The 17,503-nt window shown below is 42.9% G+C and overlaps 1 protein-coding gene across 11 annotated transcripts in view; it reads left to right on the top strand.

Annotated features, from left to right (window-relative positions):
• The window catches only part of INPP4A (inositol polyphosphate-4-phosphatase type I A), a 192,851-nt gene that overhangs the window by 108,985 nt on the left and 66,363 nt on the right, over nt 1-17,503 (top strand). For all 11 annotated transcript variants that reach the window (XM_073614663.1, XM_073614662.1, XM_073614665.1 and 8 more), the window contains 4 exons: nt 1,788-1,867; nt 8,715-8,826; nt 13,160-13,250; nt 14,057-14,204. In XM_073614663.1, coding sequence (XP_073470764.1) covers nt 1,788-1,867; nt 8,715-8,826; nt 13,160-13,250; nt 14,057-14,204 — 431 coding nt within the window. The remainder of the gene's footprint in view (nt 1-1,787; nt 1,868-8,714; nt 8,827-13,159; nt 13,251-14,056; nt 14,205-17,503) is intronic.

The raw sequence follows: 17,503 nt of genomic DNA, 5'->3' as shown, positions 1-17,503 counted from the left end.
ATACAGACTGGAGGAAGTGGTATATGACGGAAGCACTCAAGCGGAGTGTGGGGCGTTCCGTGACACTTTTTTTGGAAAAAATTCACTTTTTTGAATAAAAAAATAAGACAACAAAAGTTAGCCCAATTTTTTTTCACATTGTGAAATATAATGTTAAGCCAAGTAAATTGATACCCAACATGCCACGCTTCAAAATTGCGCCCGCTCGTGGAATGGCGTCAAACTTTTACCCTCAAAAATCTCCATAGGCGACGTTTAAAAAATTCTACAGGTTGCATGTTTTGCGTAACAGAGGAGGTCTAGGGCTAGAATTATTGCTCTGGCTCTACCGGTCGCGGCGATACCTCACGTGTGGTTTGACCACCGTTTTCATATGCGGGCGCTACTCGCATATGCGTTCACTTCTGCGCGCAAGCTCATCGGGACAGGGGATTTTTAAATTTTTTTTTATGGTATTTTTATTATTTATTTTACATGATTTTATTTATTTTTACACTGTTTAAAAAAAAAATTATGTCACTTTTATTCCTATTACAATCCCTTGTAATAGAAAAAAGCATGACAGGACCTCTTAAATACGAGATCTGGGGTCAAAAAGACATCAGATCTCATAAAATGCAAAAAAAAAAAAAAAAAAAAAAAAAAGTCATTTAAAAAATGACATTGAAAAAAATATGCCTTTAAGACGTATGGGCGGAAGTGACGTTTTGACGTCGCTTCTGCCCAGCAGTGTCATGGAGACGAGTGGGCGCCATCTTAGCCTCACTCGTCTCCAGGCACAGAAGGGAGACAGATGCGATCGCCTCCGCCGCTACCTACGGCTCTGGTAAGCGGCGGAGGGCACCGGATCGCGGCGGGAGGGGGGGGCCCCTCTCCCGCCACTGATAAAAGTGATCTCGCGGTGAATCCGCCGCAGAGACCACTTTAATCTGAAAGCCGACCGCCGCACGAAAATGGGGATATTGGGGTTATGGCCGCTAGCTACTGCCATAACCCCGATATCCGCGCAAACTTTGGACGTACATCGGCATGCGGCAAGTGGTTAAAGAAACGTTTTCTTCTTAAATGAAGACACTACACAGAAACCCATGGGTTCTAAAATGGATGTGTGCTATCATTGCTGCTTTTTACAATGATTGATCAAAGGAGGGGACATTTAAAGTGACCCTGCCTGGAGGGGGTCAGCAAAATGACCTGTCCCTTGGCCCATTTGCTAAAGCTTCAGGCTCTATCAGAGCTTCTGGCACTGATCCTTTTCCATTCTTCTGGGTATGTAGACGAGTATGTCCCCTTCTGGATGCTGTGGTGCCTCCTGCTAAACCCATAGATCACTATTGTGTCCCACCGTGACCAGGGGTCAACAGGAAGAACCACAGCAGCCAGTGGAGAGTCCAGCCAGAAGAGTTGAATTGGATTAATGCCAGGAGCTCTGCTACAGAGTGAAATTTTAGCAGATCTTTTGACAATGCTGGTTGCTTGGCTGTAATGCTGACCCTCTGGGTTGATTACTTTCTAAGTAACTCATGTGAAGTAAGTGCGCATATCATTCAAAGTATTGAGCAATAGAGCCAACATGACAGCCAGGCAACTGGCAATTGCAGAAAGAAACATTGGCAAGGACAGTCTTTGTTTCTCCAAGCAAAGGTTTCCTATAAAAAAAAAAAAAAAAGTGTTGATAAGTTTTGCTGTTATTCACAGACCTGCTAACATAGCAGGAAGTAGATAAGTCTGAAGATTTGAAGCATGTTAACTTTGTACTTTCCTTCTTCTTTATTATTTCTTCATAGATGTATTTGCTAGGCTCTGGAAAGTTTATAGTAAAGGATTTATTACAAGAGAAGAGCCACAGATTACACCTGCCACTATGGTAAGCATATGGTTTCTTGCTTGTCTGCTTTGCTATGTATATATAAATGTTCATATATATTAAGGCGGGTATGAAGTGATAAAAGGTTTTGGTGTCAGGAGGCTGATATAAAGTGACAGAAGCATTCGGTGTCTCACTTATCTAGGTGTGTGGTATATATATGTGTGAATGTGTAGAGATTTGGAAGCTGATATAAAGTGACAGAGGCATTCAGTGCCTTTCTGGTCTATGTGTACAGTGTATATAAGAATATTAATAGATATGAAGTGACAGAAGCATTTGGTGTCTTTATCTATGTGTACAGTATATGTGTGATTGTACACTGGTCTGCAGGCGGATGTGAAGTGACAGAATCATTTTGGTGTCTTTATCTGTACAGTATACTGTATATGTGAATGTAGATCTAGATGGAAGATATGAAATGTCAGAAGCATTCCTTGTGTTGCTTATCTACGTGTACATTATATATGTGACTGTGCATACAGTAGACCTTGAGGCTGGTTTGAAATGTCAGATGCATTTCTTGTGTTGCTCAACTAAACATAAGCAGTACTGTATATATGTCACTGTCCAAACAAACATTTAAAGAAATTCTGCGCTTGAGCTCTGGTAAAAGAAAAAACACCCTAACCAGCCGTCACCTCCGTACCCTGATACAGAATATAACACAAATAGAATAAAGTGCAGCGCTAATACAAACAGAACGTTTTTAAAAAATTGAATTGTTATTTCATAAATAAGCAAAAGCATAAATTACTGTATTGGGGTTCACCATGAAAATCGGGTGCAAATAGCGTGTGCGCGTTATACGCCAGTACTTCAATTTTAGCTGCCTCAGAGGGGACAGGGAGGGGGGCGGGACAAGCGCTGTCAGATTACATACAGTGAGAATCTCCTTTTTACTTGGCGGCCTCTGTAATAGGAAGTCCCATCTCCTGGGCCGCCATTGGACCACTGTTCTGCTATCATAGGAGATTCTTACTGTATGTAATCTGTCGGCGCTCGTCCCGCCCCCCTCCCTGTCCCCTCTAGGCTGCAGATGGGCATTGATCAGGCTGCATTGATGCTAATGGTGAGGCTGCTGCATTGAAGGCAGTGGTGTGGCTGCTGCATTGATGGCAATGGTGAGGCTGCTGCATTGGTGGCAGTGGCGAGGCTGCTGCATTGGTGGCAGTGGCGAGGCTGCTGCATTGGTGGCAGTGGCGAGGCTGCTGCATTGGTGGCAGTGGCGAGGCTGCTGCATTGGTGGCAGTGGCGAGGCTGCTGCATTGATGGCAGTGGCGAGGCTGCAGATGGGCACTGACCCTTATTTTGCTTCAAAGTTCCTTATTCAAAATTTAAGGTTTTTTTCCTGAAACTTCCCTCTTAAAATGAATGTGCGTGTTATACGCTGATAAATACGGTATTTCAAATGCTAATGCACAAGAATATGAACAAGCTCTCCACAATTGTGCAAAAATAAAAGTGCCACAAATAGTAACAAAATATTCAAACCCATCCATGAATCATAAATAAAGTGCCCCAACAGTGCGAGTCCCCTCCAGAACTCCTATGTTTGAGGTCTTCAAACCACACCACTGTGAACATCAAGCCTCTTACCAGAAGGACATGACCTTCTTTACCAGACAGGTCATTATGAGCACATCATCCAGTATTTCTCCAAGGTAATATAAGCAACACCAGGGGGTGTCTGGTCAAAAGAGATGCAAGAAGTTGGATGGAGAGACTCCGCTCCCTAATCCCCAAGTAAAACTGCAAGGTGTATGTATTCATCTCCTCCAGATATCCCTCCCTCAGACACATACAGGGAAAGGCATAAAAAGGGGAAGCACTCCCAATATTGTAAATTTCTTAAAAACCACTTTATTAAAAAAAGATTTTCCACTTACATTCATACTAAGAAATGACAGCGCTGTATGTATTAATTCCCAAATCCAAGACGGCGACTGGTCAGTGCCAGTGAAATTTCTATCTGAACAGGGCCTCCCCTCCATTTGGGACTGTACTGTAAACCCATGAACGGAACAGTGTGCCAGCTGGGTTTTTATTATGTGGCATAGTTCTTTGAAACACTGTGCCCCTTAAACCCTCTCTTGATATTGCCAACACACTCACTAAGTTGAACATGTAAGGCTTCGTCTGGCCCTCCCCACATATTGCAAACCACATGGGCATTGCAATAAACAACCACCTGAGAATTGCACAAAATAAATTTGTCGATATTATATGTCCAAGCAGTTTGCACAGACTGGAAAACCCAGAATGTCCACATATGACATTTTCTACATAAATGATAGCCTTCAATGTTACTAATAAAGACAGACCTAACAGGAAGATTAATAACATGTGGGACAATCCTATTTATCAAATAAGGAACTCCCCTAAAAATCACAGATGCTCTGATTAAAGAGGGCCCAGGACCTTATTGCTTTTTAATACAGGTCAATGCTTCTTGATTACATTTTTCACCATGTAGCGTTTAATTGAATATGTGGTGATCAAAGACAAATTAAATCTCTCCATATCAAATGTTCTCCTTACATCGCCCCACAACAAATCCTCCCAATTACAGTTTCGGACCTCACAGATGGTTTTATCTAGTTCTAGCTGATCATAGCCCTTTTTCAAAAATCTAGTTTTGAGCCTGTTCATGGAATTTCTCAATCCGGGTGCAATTCTATCTCAGTCATAGAAATTGGACTGAGGTTAGCAAAGAAGGGTGAGATCAGTGAACACATCCAGCTTGCTTGAGGGTTTACTTGGGGGTTAGGAAGCTGAGTCTTTCCATCCAACAGATTACCTCTCATTTGGCTGGACGCCCCCTGTTGTTGCTTGTATTACCTCGGAGGAATACTGGAGGAAACGTTTGACTGGTGTGAAGACCTCAACACAGGAGTCACACTTTGTTGGACCACTTCATTTACGATTCATGAACCTGTTTGAATATTTTAGGACTGTTTGTGGCACTTTAGCACTTTGACTTTTATTTTTGCACAAGGATTAATTTTGCACAATTGTGGAGAGATTGGTCATATTCTTGCACGTTAGCACTTTGTAAGTAATTTATGTTTTTGCATATTTATGAAATCACAATAATTCTATTGTTATTTATGTTCTCTTAGTATTAGCACTGCACTTTATTTATTCTATATATGTAATTGTGGTAAGATCTGGAGGCAGATATGAAGTGACAGAAACATTGAGGGGTTGATTTACTAAAGCCAAATAGACTGTGCACTTCCCAAAGTGCAGTTGCACACTGTAAGAGCAGTTGCTCCAGAGCTTAGTAAATGAGCAGAAGGTCTGCTGACTTCCATCATCCAATCACGTGCAAGCAAAAATGCTGTTTTTTTTATTTTCCTTGCATGTGATTGGGTATTCTTAGCAAAGTGAAGCTTTACCTCATTTACTAAGCAACTGCACTTTCAGAGCACTTTCAGAGAGCAACTGCACTTTGAAAAGTGCACAGTCTATTTACCTTTAGTAAATCAAGCCCTGAGTGTCTGTGCTTGTCTGCATGCACAATATACACATGTAAATGGGTATAGATCTGGAGGTAGATATGAAGTGACAGGAGCAATTAATGTCTTGCTCCTCTATGTGAACAGTATATACTGTATGTGACTGCCTATAGATTTGGAGGCAGGTGTGAAGTGGCAGACACCAAAAAATTTGTAGCAAGAAGAACATTGTATAAAATTAGATGTTTAAAGACTTTCATGAATTGTTATGATCCAACAGTTAAGTGGGCAATTTCTATTGTTTGAAAAAAAAATGCATTTTTGCTAATTGCTCAAAGGCAAAAATGCTGTGTTATAAATGTCATTGGAGACTTTTAAAAAAAATATGCACACAGGCCCAATTTTTTTCCCAACAAAGTAATATCAGATACCTGGGACATAACCACGTCAGAAGATTTAAGGGCCCTTAAGTGTCTAGTCCCCTTAATCATCTGATTCCATTACATATGCCACAAAGTGGCATTTCTCTTGTATTCTGTTACTTTTTCTCTTTTTTTGGCTGCTCTACAGTAGGAAAAGATAAACCATAGTTTTAGTGGTAACTGACAGCCGACGGATTAGGAGCAAGGTTGAAAGTCTTGGATTAACTAATGGGACCAATTTTCATGTATGGCCCTGTGATTGTAAATCAATGCTCTATTGCAGTAAAACAGCTAACAAATGTCAGTGTTCATATAAACAAATCATTTTAGTTTTTGCAAAACAACTTATAGGCTAAGTTTACTTTTAATAAAAAATAATAAATGCACATACTTTGCAGGAAAAAATGTGCATTTATTATTTTTTTTCAAAGGAGCCTGCAAAGCATTTTGACCACAATTAGTGAATCGCGGGTGCAATGTCAGGTCCCTGCAAGCACTTCCTTCAGCTCTGTACCTTTGTACAGGCTTTACGTTACAAAGCTGAAGTGTCAATGGACTATAAGTGTGCTAGTTACTGCATTTGTGCTCTATTGATAAAATACAAATCCCCGTGCACATAGGGCGTTTTTACAGCTGCTTTTACCAGCGTCAGATTTTTTTTTTTTGCAGCTTAAAAACTCCTCTCTGTTATTCTCTGGCCTCATGCACACACACACAGGCTTTTAGAAGCTGTAAGTGGTATAGGCATTTTCAAGCTGCAAAAAAAGCTCAGAGCCAGCGTGTTCTGAAGACCAGCGTTACAGCTGTAAAAACGTCTGATGCTTCTAAACACGGCTTAACTGCATTAAGCTGCGTCAGACATTTTTTTTTTGTTTTTGACATATCAAAATCAATGGTTCTCTATAAGAGCTGTCTTAGCTGATCCGAATTTCAGCCCATTGATTTGAATGGAAGTCGCATCCTAGTCGGATCATGATGATGCGACTTGTGCTCTGAGGCCCTTTGAGTCTGGTTATGGATCTTAAAAGGAAACCCCATGCCAAAATGAAAAAAGAAATGGCATGCCCCCCCCCCCCCCCCCCCCCAGACCATACCAGACCCTTCCTTCTGGTATGGATTTTGAGGGGAAAGCCCACGGCAAAAAAAAGGCATTGGGTCCCCAAAATCCATACCAAACTCTTATCCAAGCATGCAGCCCAACAGGTCCGGAAAGGGGGGGGGGAGCGAGGGCCCCCCTCCAGGACCATATCAGGCCACACGCCCTCAACCTGGGGGGAGGGTGGATGCTTTAGGGCAGGGGGCTTTGCACCCCCCCACACCAAAGCACCTTCTCTTTATGTTGATGGGGACAAGGACCTCTACGGGCAGGAGGCTTATCGGAATCTGGAAGCCCCGATAAGCCACCAGATCCATCGGGGTCTCGTGGTGACGTCACCAGATGTCCACATACCATGGCTATATAACAACCGGCATAGAGCAGAGCTGGCTCAATGAACGGGGTCAGCATCTGAGGAGAAGACCGCAGCAGCAGCAGTGGAGAGGACTGGAGGGAGAACAGTGGAGGAAATTTTTTAATAAAGAACTCGTCAAAACCATTTCTTGTTTTTATTTATACTACACTGCCTTTTTTCGGGGTGAATGAGTAGGGGTACAATGTACCCCATACTCATTCACATGGGGGGGCGGGATCTGGGGGCCTTGTTAAAGGGGGATTTCCAGATTCCGACCACCGCTCAGGGTTGTCAGGAAGAGGCCCTTGTCCTTATCGACATGGGGACAAGGTGCTTTGGTGCAACCCCCCCCCCCACCCCTGTTGAGGGCATGTGGCCTGGTATGGTCGGGGAGGGGGGGGGAGGGCGTTCGCTTGTCAGACTCAAAGGGCCTAGTATGGATAGGAGATCCCAGTCCGGGTGTTTTGTTTTGTTTTTTTTTAAATTTTGGCATGAGGTTTCCCTTTAAGATCCTCACAGCACAAGTCGCACCACAAGTTGGATCATCATGATCTGACTTGGATGCCTCTTCTATTCAAATCAATGGGCTGAAAATGGGATCAGTTGGCTACTAAAAGTGCATTTTTACAGCTACTTTTTCCTGGCATTGGCTTTGCAGCTCGTTTTTTCTAACGCCCTGTGTGCATGGGGACCAAGTCTGTCTGCCGTGGTGGCATTCATTCACAGATCTCCCCCCCCCCCCCCCCCCCCCCCCCGCAAAACAGGGCCAATTTTAAATGGGACAGTGGCTGCAGGGGAGAGGAACCCCTGCATACTGTCACAGGGAAGGGGGGCTCTAGGGGCGGGAAGGAGGTTCTTAGGAAGGTGTTGCATGTTACACCCTAAATATGGGTGTAACGTGTAACATGCTATCTAAAATTTAACTTTGCCTTCAATACATCACAAAAGATTCTCCAAGCACCCAAACAAGCAGCAGAGAAGAGACAGAATGCTTTGAGTCATGCTTTGTCTGATTGAAACCTCAGTAAATATATTCTGATAAGGGATGAATCGCTGTGATTCTTTATTCCTGTTGATAATAAAGAAAGAAAATGTGTATAAATTCAAAACACTCTATACAGTATTCCCTTTTAAGCTAGGGTTGATTTCCATGAGGTATTGAATACAGACAATAATAAGCATAGCCTAATGTAAAGGTAAAGAAAAAATTGGCATGCATGCCAAACTAGGGTAAACATTATTGCACAGCATGAGCATTTTCAGCGCTTTTATGCACCAGGCTCCCCGTGTATGGAGTGCAATTTATCACATTGATGTAGTGCAGGAAAAAATGACCTGCGATATTTGCAACCTCCTAGGCAGAAATAAGCATATTTCTTGATATGCGTTTAATGGTGATCATGCATGTTAGGTAGAGGAAAGCTTGTTCCAAAGTCTGATTATGGAGTGATTAGAGTTCCCTGAGTTTGGCTGTTATAGATATCCTGTCAAATCAAATCCTTCCTCTTTGCAGGTCTGCTGAACAAGAACGTGTAGGTAACATCACTATTATAGGTTGGCAAATGGAAGAGAAAGTTGATCAGCGTCCTCCTGTTAATAGATCACTGGATACTGTTAACGGAAGAGTAAGTATAATCTGGTCACAGCAACACTGTTCATATTTTCATTTAACTGAATAATTAAAATTATTAAAATAATAATTTTTTTTCTAACTTTTATTTAAATCAGACAGGTTACATGTATATAAAGCACATTTTACATATATTATAGTTAACAGAAAATATAGTCGATAGTATAGTATAGAGGGTCAGAGGAGTGCTTTCAAAGATATCACTTTACATGGGATAGGGACCTTGTCTCCAGTAGTGTCCAGAGATGTAATGTCCAGGGTATGCAAACACGGAGCTCAACCTGTCTGAACTATCAAGCATGGTAACATTAAAGTGATTGTAAAGCCTCAACGTTTTTCACCTTAATGCATTCTATCCTTTTTCTTACCTGAGCCCATTTGATCCAGTGATGTGCACGAGCCCAGTGCCTCCAGCTGCTGTCTCTGTCCTCATTGGACAGCTTGATAACAGCTGGAGCCATTAGCTCCCGCTGCTGTCAATCAAATCCAGTGACACGGGAGCAGGGGGTGGGGTCAAGTCCTGCTGTCTGTGTCAATGGACACAGCAGCGGGACTTGGGAGCACGCTCGCATGGGTGCCCCCAGGAAAAGTGGCTTTCTGTTGGAGTGCCTGATGAAAGGGGTGGAGCCAGGAGCGCCGACGGGGCACCCCAGAAGAGGAGGGGTGCCTAGGAAAAAAAATGATTTTTACGTGTAGGAGAGGAGTGCTGGAATTTGCGCGGTATAGAAGTGGTTAATGGCATCTCAGTCTTAGTCCGTAGGGTTCAATATTGTGTTGGCCCACCCTTTGCAACTGTAATAGCTTCAACTCTTTTGGGAAGGCAGTCCACAAGGTTTAGGAGTGTGTCTATGGGAATGTTTCTTCCAGAAGTGCATTTGTGAGGTCAGGCACTGATGTTGGACGAGAAGGTCTGGCTTGCAGTCTCCGCTCTAATTTTTTCCAAAGATGTTCTATCAGGTTGAGATCAGGACTCTGTGCAGGCCAGTCAAGTTTCTCCATCCCAAACTTGTCCATCCATGTCTTTTTGGACCTTGCTTTGTGCACTAGTCCAAATTATTTGGTGGAGGGGGAATTATGGTGTGAGGTTGTTTTTCAGGGGTTGGGCTACACCCCTCACATTTTTTGTAAATATTTTATTCTATCTTTTCATGTGGCAACACTGAATAAATGAAACTTTGCTGGAATGTAAAGTAGTGAGTGTACGGCTTGTATAACACACAGCCAATAATGTCTAAACCGCTGGCAACAAAAGTGAGTACATCCCTAAGTGAAAATGTCCAAATTGGGCCCAATTAGCCATTTTCCCTCCCCGGTGTCATGTGGCTCGTTAGTATTACAAGGTCTTAGGTGTGAATGGGGAGCAGGTGTGTTAAATTGCCACACAGATGCTCAATAGGGTTTAGGTCTGGAGACATTCTTGGCCAGTCCATCACCTTTACCCTCAGCTTCTTTAGCAAGGCAGTGGTCATCTTGGAGGTCTCTGAAGGGAGGGGATCATGCTCTGCTTCAGTATGTCACAGTACATGCTGGCATTCATGGTTCCTCAATGAACTGTAGCTCCCCAATGCCGGCAGCACACATGCAGCCCTAGACCATGACACTCCCACCACCATGCTTGACTGTAGGTAAGACACACTTGTTTTTGTTTTTCTCACCTGGTTGCCGCCACACACGCTTGACACCATCTGAACCAAATAGGTTTGTCTTGGTCTCATCACACCACAGGGCACAGTTCCAGTAATCCATGTCCTTAGTCTGCTTGTCTTCAGCAAAACTGTTTGCAGGCTTTCTTGTGCATCATCTTTAGAAGAGGCTTCTTTCTGGGATGACAGCCATGCAGACCAATTTGATGCAGTGTGCGGTGTATGGTCTGAGCACTGACAGGCTGACCCCCCACCCCTTCAATCTCTGCAGCAATGCTGGCAGCATTCATATATCTATTTCCCAAAGACAACCTCTGGATATGATGCTGAGCATGTGTACTCAACTTCATTGGTCGACCATGGCAAGGCCTGTTCTGAGTGGAACCTGCCCTGTTAAACTGCTGTATGGTCTTGGCCATCATGCTGCAGCTCAGTTTCAGAGTCTTGGCAATCAATCTTCTTATAGCCTAGGCCATCTTTATGTAGAGCAACATTTATTTCAGATCCTCAGTGAGTTCTTTGCCATGAGGAGCCATGTTGAACTTCCAGTGACCAGTATGAGAGAGTGAGAGCGATAACACTAAATTTAACACACCTGCTCCCAATTAACACCTGAGACCTTGTAATACTAACAAGCCACATGACATCGGGGAGGGAAAATGGCTAATTGGGCCCAATTTGGACATTTTCACTTAGGGGTGTACTCACTTATGTTGCCAGCGGTTTAGACATTAATAGCTGTGTGTTGAGTTATTTTGCGGGGACAGCAAATTTACACTGTTATACAAGCTGTACACTCACTACTTTACATTGTAGCAAAGTGTCATTTCTTCAGTGTTGTCACATGAAAAGATAGAATAAATTATTTACAAACATGTGAGGGGTGGTTACTGTGTGTGTCTATCTCTCTATCTCTCTATCTCTCTAATATCTCTCTCGATCAGCCATAACTTTGACCATCCACCTCTTGCCCCAAAATAGCCCTGACCCATCATGGCATGAATGCCACTTGGCCTCTGAAGGTATGCTGTGTTATCTGGCACCAAATCAGATCCTTAAGTCCTGGATAGATTGAGATCTGGAGAATTTGGTGGCCAAGTTAACACCTCAAACTTGTTGTGTTTTTCAAATCGTTCTTAAACCATTTTTACAATGTGGCAGGGCACATTTTCCTGGTGAAAGAGGCAGTATACTTGGTCAGCAACAATGTTTAAGCAGGTGGTATGTGTTAAGTAACACTCACATGAATGACTGGACCCAATGCTTCCCTGCAGAATATTACCCAAAGCATTATACTGCCAGATTTTTTTCTTCCCATAGTGCATCCATCCACCATCCACAGGATGTAAAAGACAATATGGTCTATCAGACCAGGCCTTCTTCTTTCATTGCTTCATGGTCCAGTTCTGATGCTTACGTTCTCATTGTATACACTTTTGTCTGTGGACAGTATGAGCCACATACACAACAAACTGTGATGACCATTTTTCTGCTTTCAACGCATTAACTTCAGAGACAACATGTTTACATTCTGCCTAATACATCCCACTGATTTTCAGATGCTGTTGTAATGAGATAATCAATGTTGTTCACGAAACCTGTCAGTCGTCATAAAGTTATAGTGCAAGTCCACCCTTAAACTAAAATTCCTGCAACTACAGACATCCACATTCCAAGACTAACCTATCTAGCCCTGTAAAGAAAAAATTAGTATACATACCTTTTCTGAAGCCGATCCAACCCGATCTCCAGCGGCCGAAGCTCTGCAGAGGAAACAGCCGACAAAGGCTGTGAAATGAATATGGGGCGACGTCACCCATAGACTCACTATGGGGCTGCCGTTGTCGGACGTGTCCTCTACACCCACCTCCACAGCGAAGCCGCGGCTGACAGCTCAGCGTGCGATTGGGTCGGATCTCCTATAGAAAAGGTAAATATACTGATTTCTTCTTTACAGGGCTAGATAGGTTAGTGTTAGATTGTGGACATCTGTAGATGCAGGGATTTTAGTTTTAGGATGGACTTCTACTTTAAGTTAAGCATTACCCACCCATGCTATCCCTGCCAGTGTTACCCAGTGTTTGTAAGCTCTGATCATTTTTGCATATGTCAAGACGTTCCGTTGTGAAAGGTATAAGATATGAGTGACAGTTAAGCATGTCAAAGATAGCATTTTCACTAATTACATGCCTTGGTGCCAAACAGTATGGAATCATGTAGAGTGAAAGTTGGCCTTCAACATGATCCTTTATTTACGATCACATCTGTCACTGATAGAACCAAGAACAGTGGGGGAGAGTTACTAAAACTTGAATGTGCAAAATCTGGTGCAGCTCTGCACCAGTCAGCTTCCAGGTTTTATTGTCAAAGCTTAACTGAACAAGCTGATGTTAGAAGCTGATTGGCTACTATGCACAGCTGCACCAGATTCTGCACTCTCCACTTTTAGTAAATTTCCCCCAGAGTAGGCTACTGTTGCTTTCCTCCTTCAGAGCACTGTTTTATAGGTTCTCTTGAAAGATTACACAAAGACTTATGTTTTATGTATATTACATTAGTTAAAATATTCAGTACCCCATAGAATTCTTTTATCCATACACACTAAAACATGGATGGTTGTTTCTTTTAGAGTGTGAATGTTTTTGACATATTTTATCTGTGAAACATATATGTTTTTGTTTTTAGACTGTAATTCCAGTTGATGAAAGTTTAACAGAATGTTTAGGAATACGTTCAAAATATGCATCTTTACGGAAAGATACACTTCTGAAATCAGGTAAGCTGATTTATAGTAATTTATTTAGGCAATGTTGCTTGCTTGTATGCATAGTTTGTAAGAGCACTTTCAAAATGGGGAGTTAGGAGCGTCGGCGGTAAAGCGTTGCTTTTTCCGCCACTAGCGGGGTGCTTTTAACCCCTGCTAGTGGCCGAAAAAGGGTTAAAAGCGCCTGCTTTGCCAGTGCTGCCTATTGATTTCAATGGGCAGGGGCACTTTAGGGGAGGTGTATACACCGCTCTTAAAGAAGAAGTAAACCCTGATGGGTTTACTTCCTCTTTGTTTCCCTGCAAAGGTAAAGCATAATGGGCTACTATACATCACATAGTAGCCCATGATGTGTCACTTACCCATATACAGCGGTGCCTGTCTTTTTGCAAATGTCTCCAAAACCGTGTAGGTTTACAGGTAAGGTAAGCCTTAATCTAGGCTTACCTGTAGGTCAAAGTGTTCTGTAAGGGTTTACAACCACTTTAAAGCACCTCAAAGATGCTGCTTGCAGGACTTTTTTTAGCGTTCTGAAAGCACTCGGGCCTTCACACTGGAGTGACAGGAGAGGCGGTTTACAGGTGCTTTGCAGGCCTGTAAAGTGCCTCAGTGTGAAAGTAGCCTAGACTGGGTCTTCTGTGGATGAATAGTTACACACTCCAAGTTACAGGTACAGACCCCTTTGTCGCATATATAGCATATAAACGTAAAATTAATTTGTATAGTTGTGAAAAACTAGACATTGGTTCTGCCAGACATCAGTAAATGTTATGTATGCAGTAGAGCCTTAAGCTTATTCTCATCTTGTTAATTCACAGTGTTTGGAGGTGCAATCTGCCGCATGTACCGCTTTCCTACAACAGATGGTAACCACCTGCGGATACTGGAGCAAATGGCCGAGAGTGTCCTTTCATTACATATACCCAGACAGTTTGTAAAACTCCTGCTGGAAGAGGATGCTGCCAGGTGAGATAGATATGGGCATCCTTCTTTATTTGAAGTCCCAGAAATTCAATTAATAACTCCCTTGCCTATATATAACATCTGTACTTTTGTTTCATACTGGGCAGCAGCTTCCCTCCTTGTCCTGTCCACTTTGACCAAAAAAGCTAAACAATGTAGATTTAGTATTCAAACTCCTGCTGTTTATTTTAAAGATAACGTTTACACATCACTGTACAGATTTCTATACTGTTCATTCACAGTCTAAAGCTGTTCATACATGTTTAGTTTTTTCCCTTTTTAGCCATGAGTCCCGTTTCACACAAATACGATGCGGGAACCAGTGCAATTCCAGTGCCGGTTTCCGCAATAGCATCTCCCTCACAGGCAGTTCACACTGCCCTCTGCTAACCGCTGTGGGAGTCAGTACAAAGTTAATGACCCCCCCCCCCCAGATCGGTTCACAGATCACAGTGCGAACTTAGAATTTGGGCAGGAATCAGATCACATGGGTGTGAACACCCATGCGATCCGATTCCAGTACAGGAAAAAAAACGTTCCTGCACTATTTTCGTGCGAATCCAATGCGAGTTCAGCCATACAACTGGCTGAATTCGCATTGCACAGACATCGCATGTGATGTGCACAGCAATGGGGTGCGAATCACATGCAATATCTTACATTGCAATAGTGTGAACCCAGACTGAAACATTGTATTCAGATAGAGAGACTCACTGATTGGCTGCAGCTGCTGATCAAGGAAAAAATGTTCAACTTATTCCAACAGAAGAGGACGACCACACATTCATCAAAATTCTGCTGATCCCTGCCAAACCTGCTGAATTTCGATCAGTATATGGCTTGCAAAAGTTCTAACATCTTTGGTTAATAACCCATACATTGCAAAACCGTAGTATGAGGACATTAAAAAAACTACAAAGTGTACCTTGAAATATCCTATTAACCAGAAAATGGATAATAACGTATACATAGAAAAACAGTAGTATTGGCACAATGTGTTTAAAAAACTGAAACGTGTACCTTGAAATATCCTAATAACCAAAAAATGGCCATCGCTTTTGATGTTTGTTAAGTAATGAAGCGTGTGAAGTTGCAAGTGGGAGGATTGAGAAAATAGTATATATACGATTACCACATATTCAGAAACGGTCTGTGGTTGGTTACATCCTGTTTATCATGTAAAGTCTATCTTAACACAGTTATTTAATCCATTTATAAAACCTAATCATCATGTAAAGTAATGAACTTGAATAAGTAATACACTTTAAATATATTTTAGCAGCTAACAGTCCTTTTAGCAGTCACTAGGCTTCATGTACACTGCTGCTGGTAAACGGATGTTTAGGAGCAGTTGTGCATTTTTTCAGCTACCCCTGAACTATCCTCAATGTTATCTTATTAGTACATGTACACAGGGTCGTTTATAGTCGTTTCTAGGCAGTTGAGTTTAGAAGCTTTTTTTGGAAAGCAAAAAAAATGCGTTCAGGGCTTATGTTCAGAGGCATTTGAAATGCCACATGCCTGTAACAGCTTATAAATGTGTGTAAACGCAGTAACTTAATTTTCGATTATTTAAAAAAAAAAAAAAAAAAAAAAACGGCAAAACGCGGTTACTATCTGTCAAGTTAAATTATTTAGGAGAGGTTGTAAAACATCCCATGTACATTAAGCCTAACTGATACTGAGTAGCACTGAACATTCCCTGACCACCCACAAGCTATGTCGATTTTAACTTTCTTCTGTTAGATTACATATTTTTCATACAGAATGAGTGTTTCCTCAAATTATTGCTCTGATTTATGAAACCCACTGTTATTTGCATAAATTTAAATATACTTAAAGAAGGTTTCTCGTATTTCAGCAAGTCATTTTAAGTGGCAATTTTAAGTGAGTAAAAGTTACCTGTTACTATGTTAGAAAGTCCATTCACTCCACCTAAATTTAAATTTATATACATTACTTATGATTCCCTGTCTAAAGATATCTTTTATAGATCCTATTAGTGGGACTGCAGCCTCTTGCCAGTCATTCTGTGCTGTGCAACATCTGTGCTATAAAAATACTGCAGTGGGGTAGTTCAGATTTTTTTTTTAAAAGGTTCAGTGGCATGGACAGTGAGAATGGGGTGGTGCTTGGATGCAGGGCTGTCTTAATGAATGGGCACTGCCCAGGGGCCCCAGCTGCATTGGGGGCCCCTGCACTTTCCCTAAAACAGCTGATCCTTGAGCTCACACTGCCCCAAAATTGGGGGCCCCATGATGGCACTGAGAGTGATGGATACACAGGGGAGGCAGGCTGGCAGCGGTGTGCCGTGCTGTGCAGAACGATACCAATTATTTCACAGCCAGCAGGGAGGGGCAGGGCTGGAGCACCAGTGATGCTCTGACCCCCCCCCCCCCCCCTCCAATGCAGCTTGAATGCTCGGGACTCGAAGGCTGCGGGATAGGAGCTGGAGTGGGAGCTGCTGAGTCGGTAGCATTGAGAGCCCACCTGCGGAAGTAGCTTTGTGGATGGTGTCATTGTGAGCCCTGCTGTCCAGCACTGTTTGCAACGAAGGGCTTGGAATGCCCGGAGGGATGTTCCCTCCTCCGCCCCTCCTTCTGCCTGTTTGATTGGTATATGTGGGCACACAGCCAAAAGTTTACATGCACTGTATCGTCACTGGAAAAGGGGGTTCTACATGGATGGAATAATGGTGCTGGGGGATATCAAGGGTGTATGGGGGAAAACAATGCTGAGGCGGGATCTGGGGTGTAGAGGGGGTAGCAATGCTTGGGGTAGCTTGGGTGGCTATAGTGCTAGAGGTATCAGGGATGTAGAGAGGCCACAGTGTAGGAGGGTATCAGGGATGTAGTGGGGCCACAATACAAGGGGTATATTATGGTAGGTATATCACAGTTCTGGGGGGAATATCTGGGGTGTAGAGGGGTCAGAGTGCTGGGGGGATATCTGGGGTGTAGTGGGGTCAGAGTGCTGGGGGATATCTGGGGTGTAGAGGGGTCAGAGTGCTGGGGGGGTACCTGGGGGGGGGGGCAGAGTACTGGGGGGATATCTATGTTTTAGAGGGGTCAGAGTGCTGGGGGGATATCTAGGTTGTAGAGGGGTCAGAGTGCTGGGGTGTAGAGGGACCATAGAGCTGGGGAGGCATCAATCTAGCAGATATATTATATGCACAGGACAGCTTTGTTACTTTATGTTTGTAGTATTTTCCCTTTGTTTCTTTGCTGTACAGAATGATTGTTCATGTAGTTAATGCGGAGCTCCACCCTAAAGGAGAAGCTCCGCTTGTCTGCCTCCTACCC

The sequence above is a fragment of the Aquarana catesbeiana genome, linkage group LG02 (assembly GCF_042186555.1).
Source record: "Aquarana catesbeiana isolate 2022-GZ linkage group LG02, ASM4218655v1, whole genome shotgun sequence".
NCBI lineage: Eukaryota > Metazoa > Chordata > Amphibia > Anura > Ranidae > Aquarana > Aquarana catesbeiana.
Note: the sequence above shows the minus strand (reverse complement) of the source record. Positions and strands in the feature narration are given on the sequence as shown.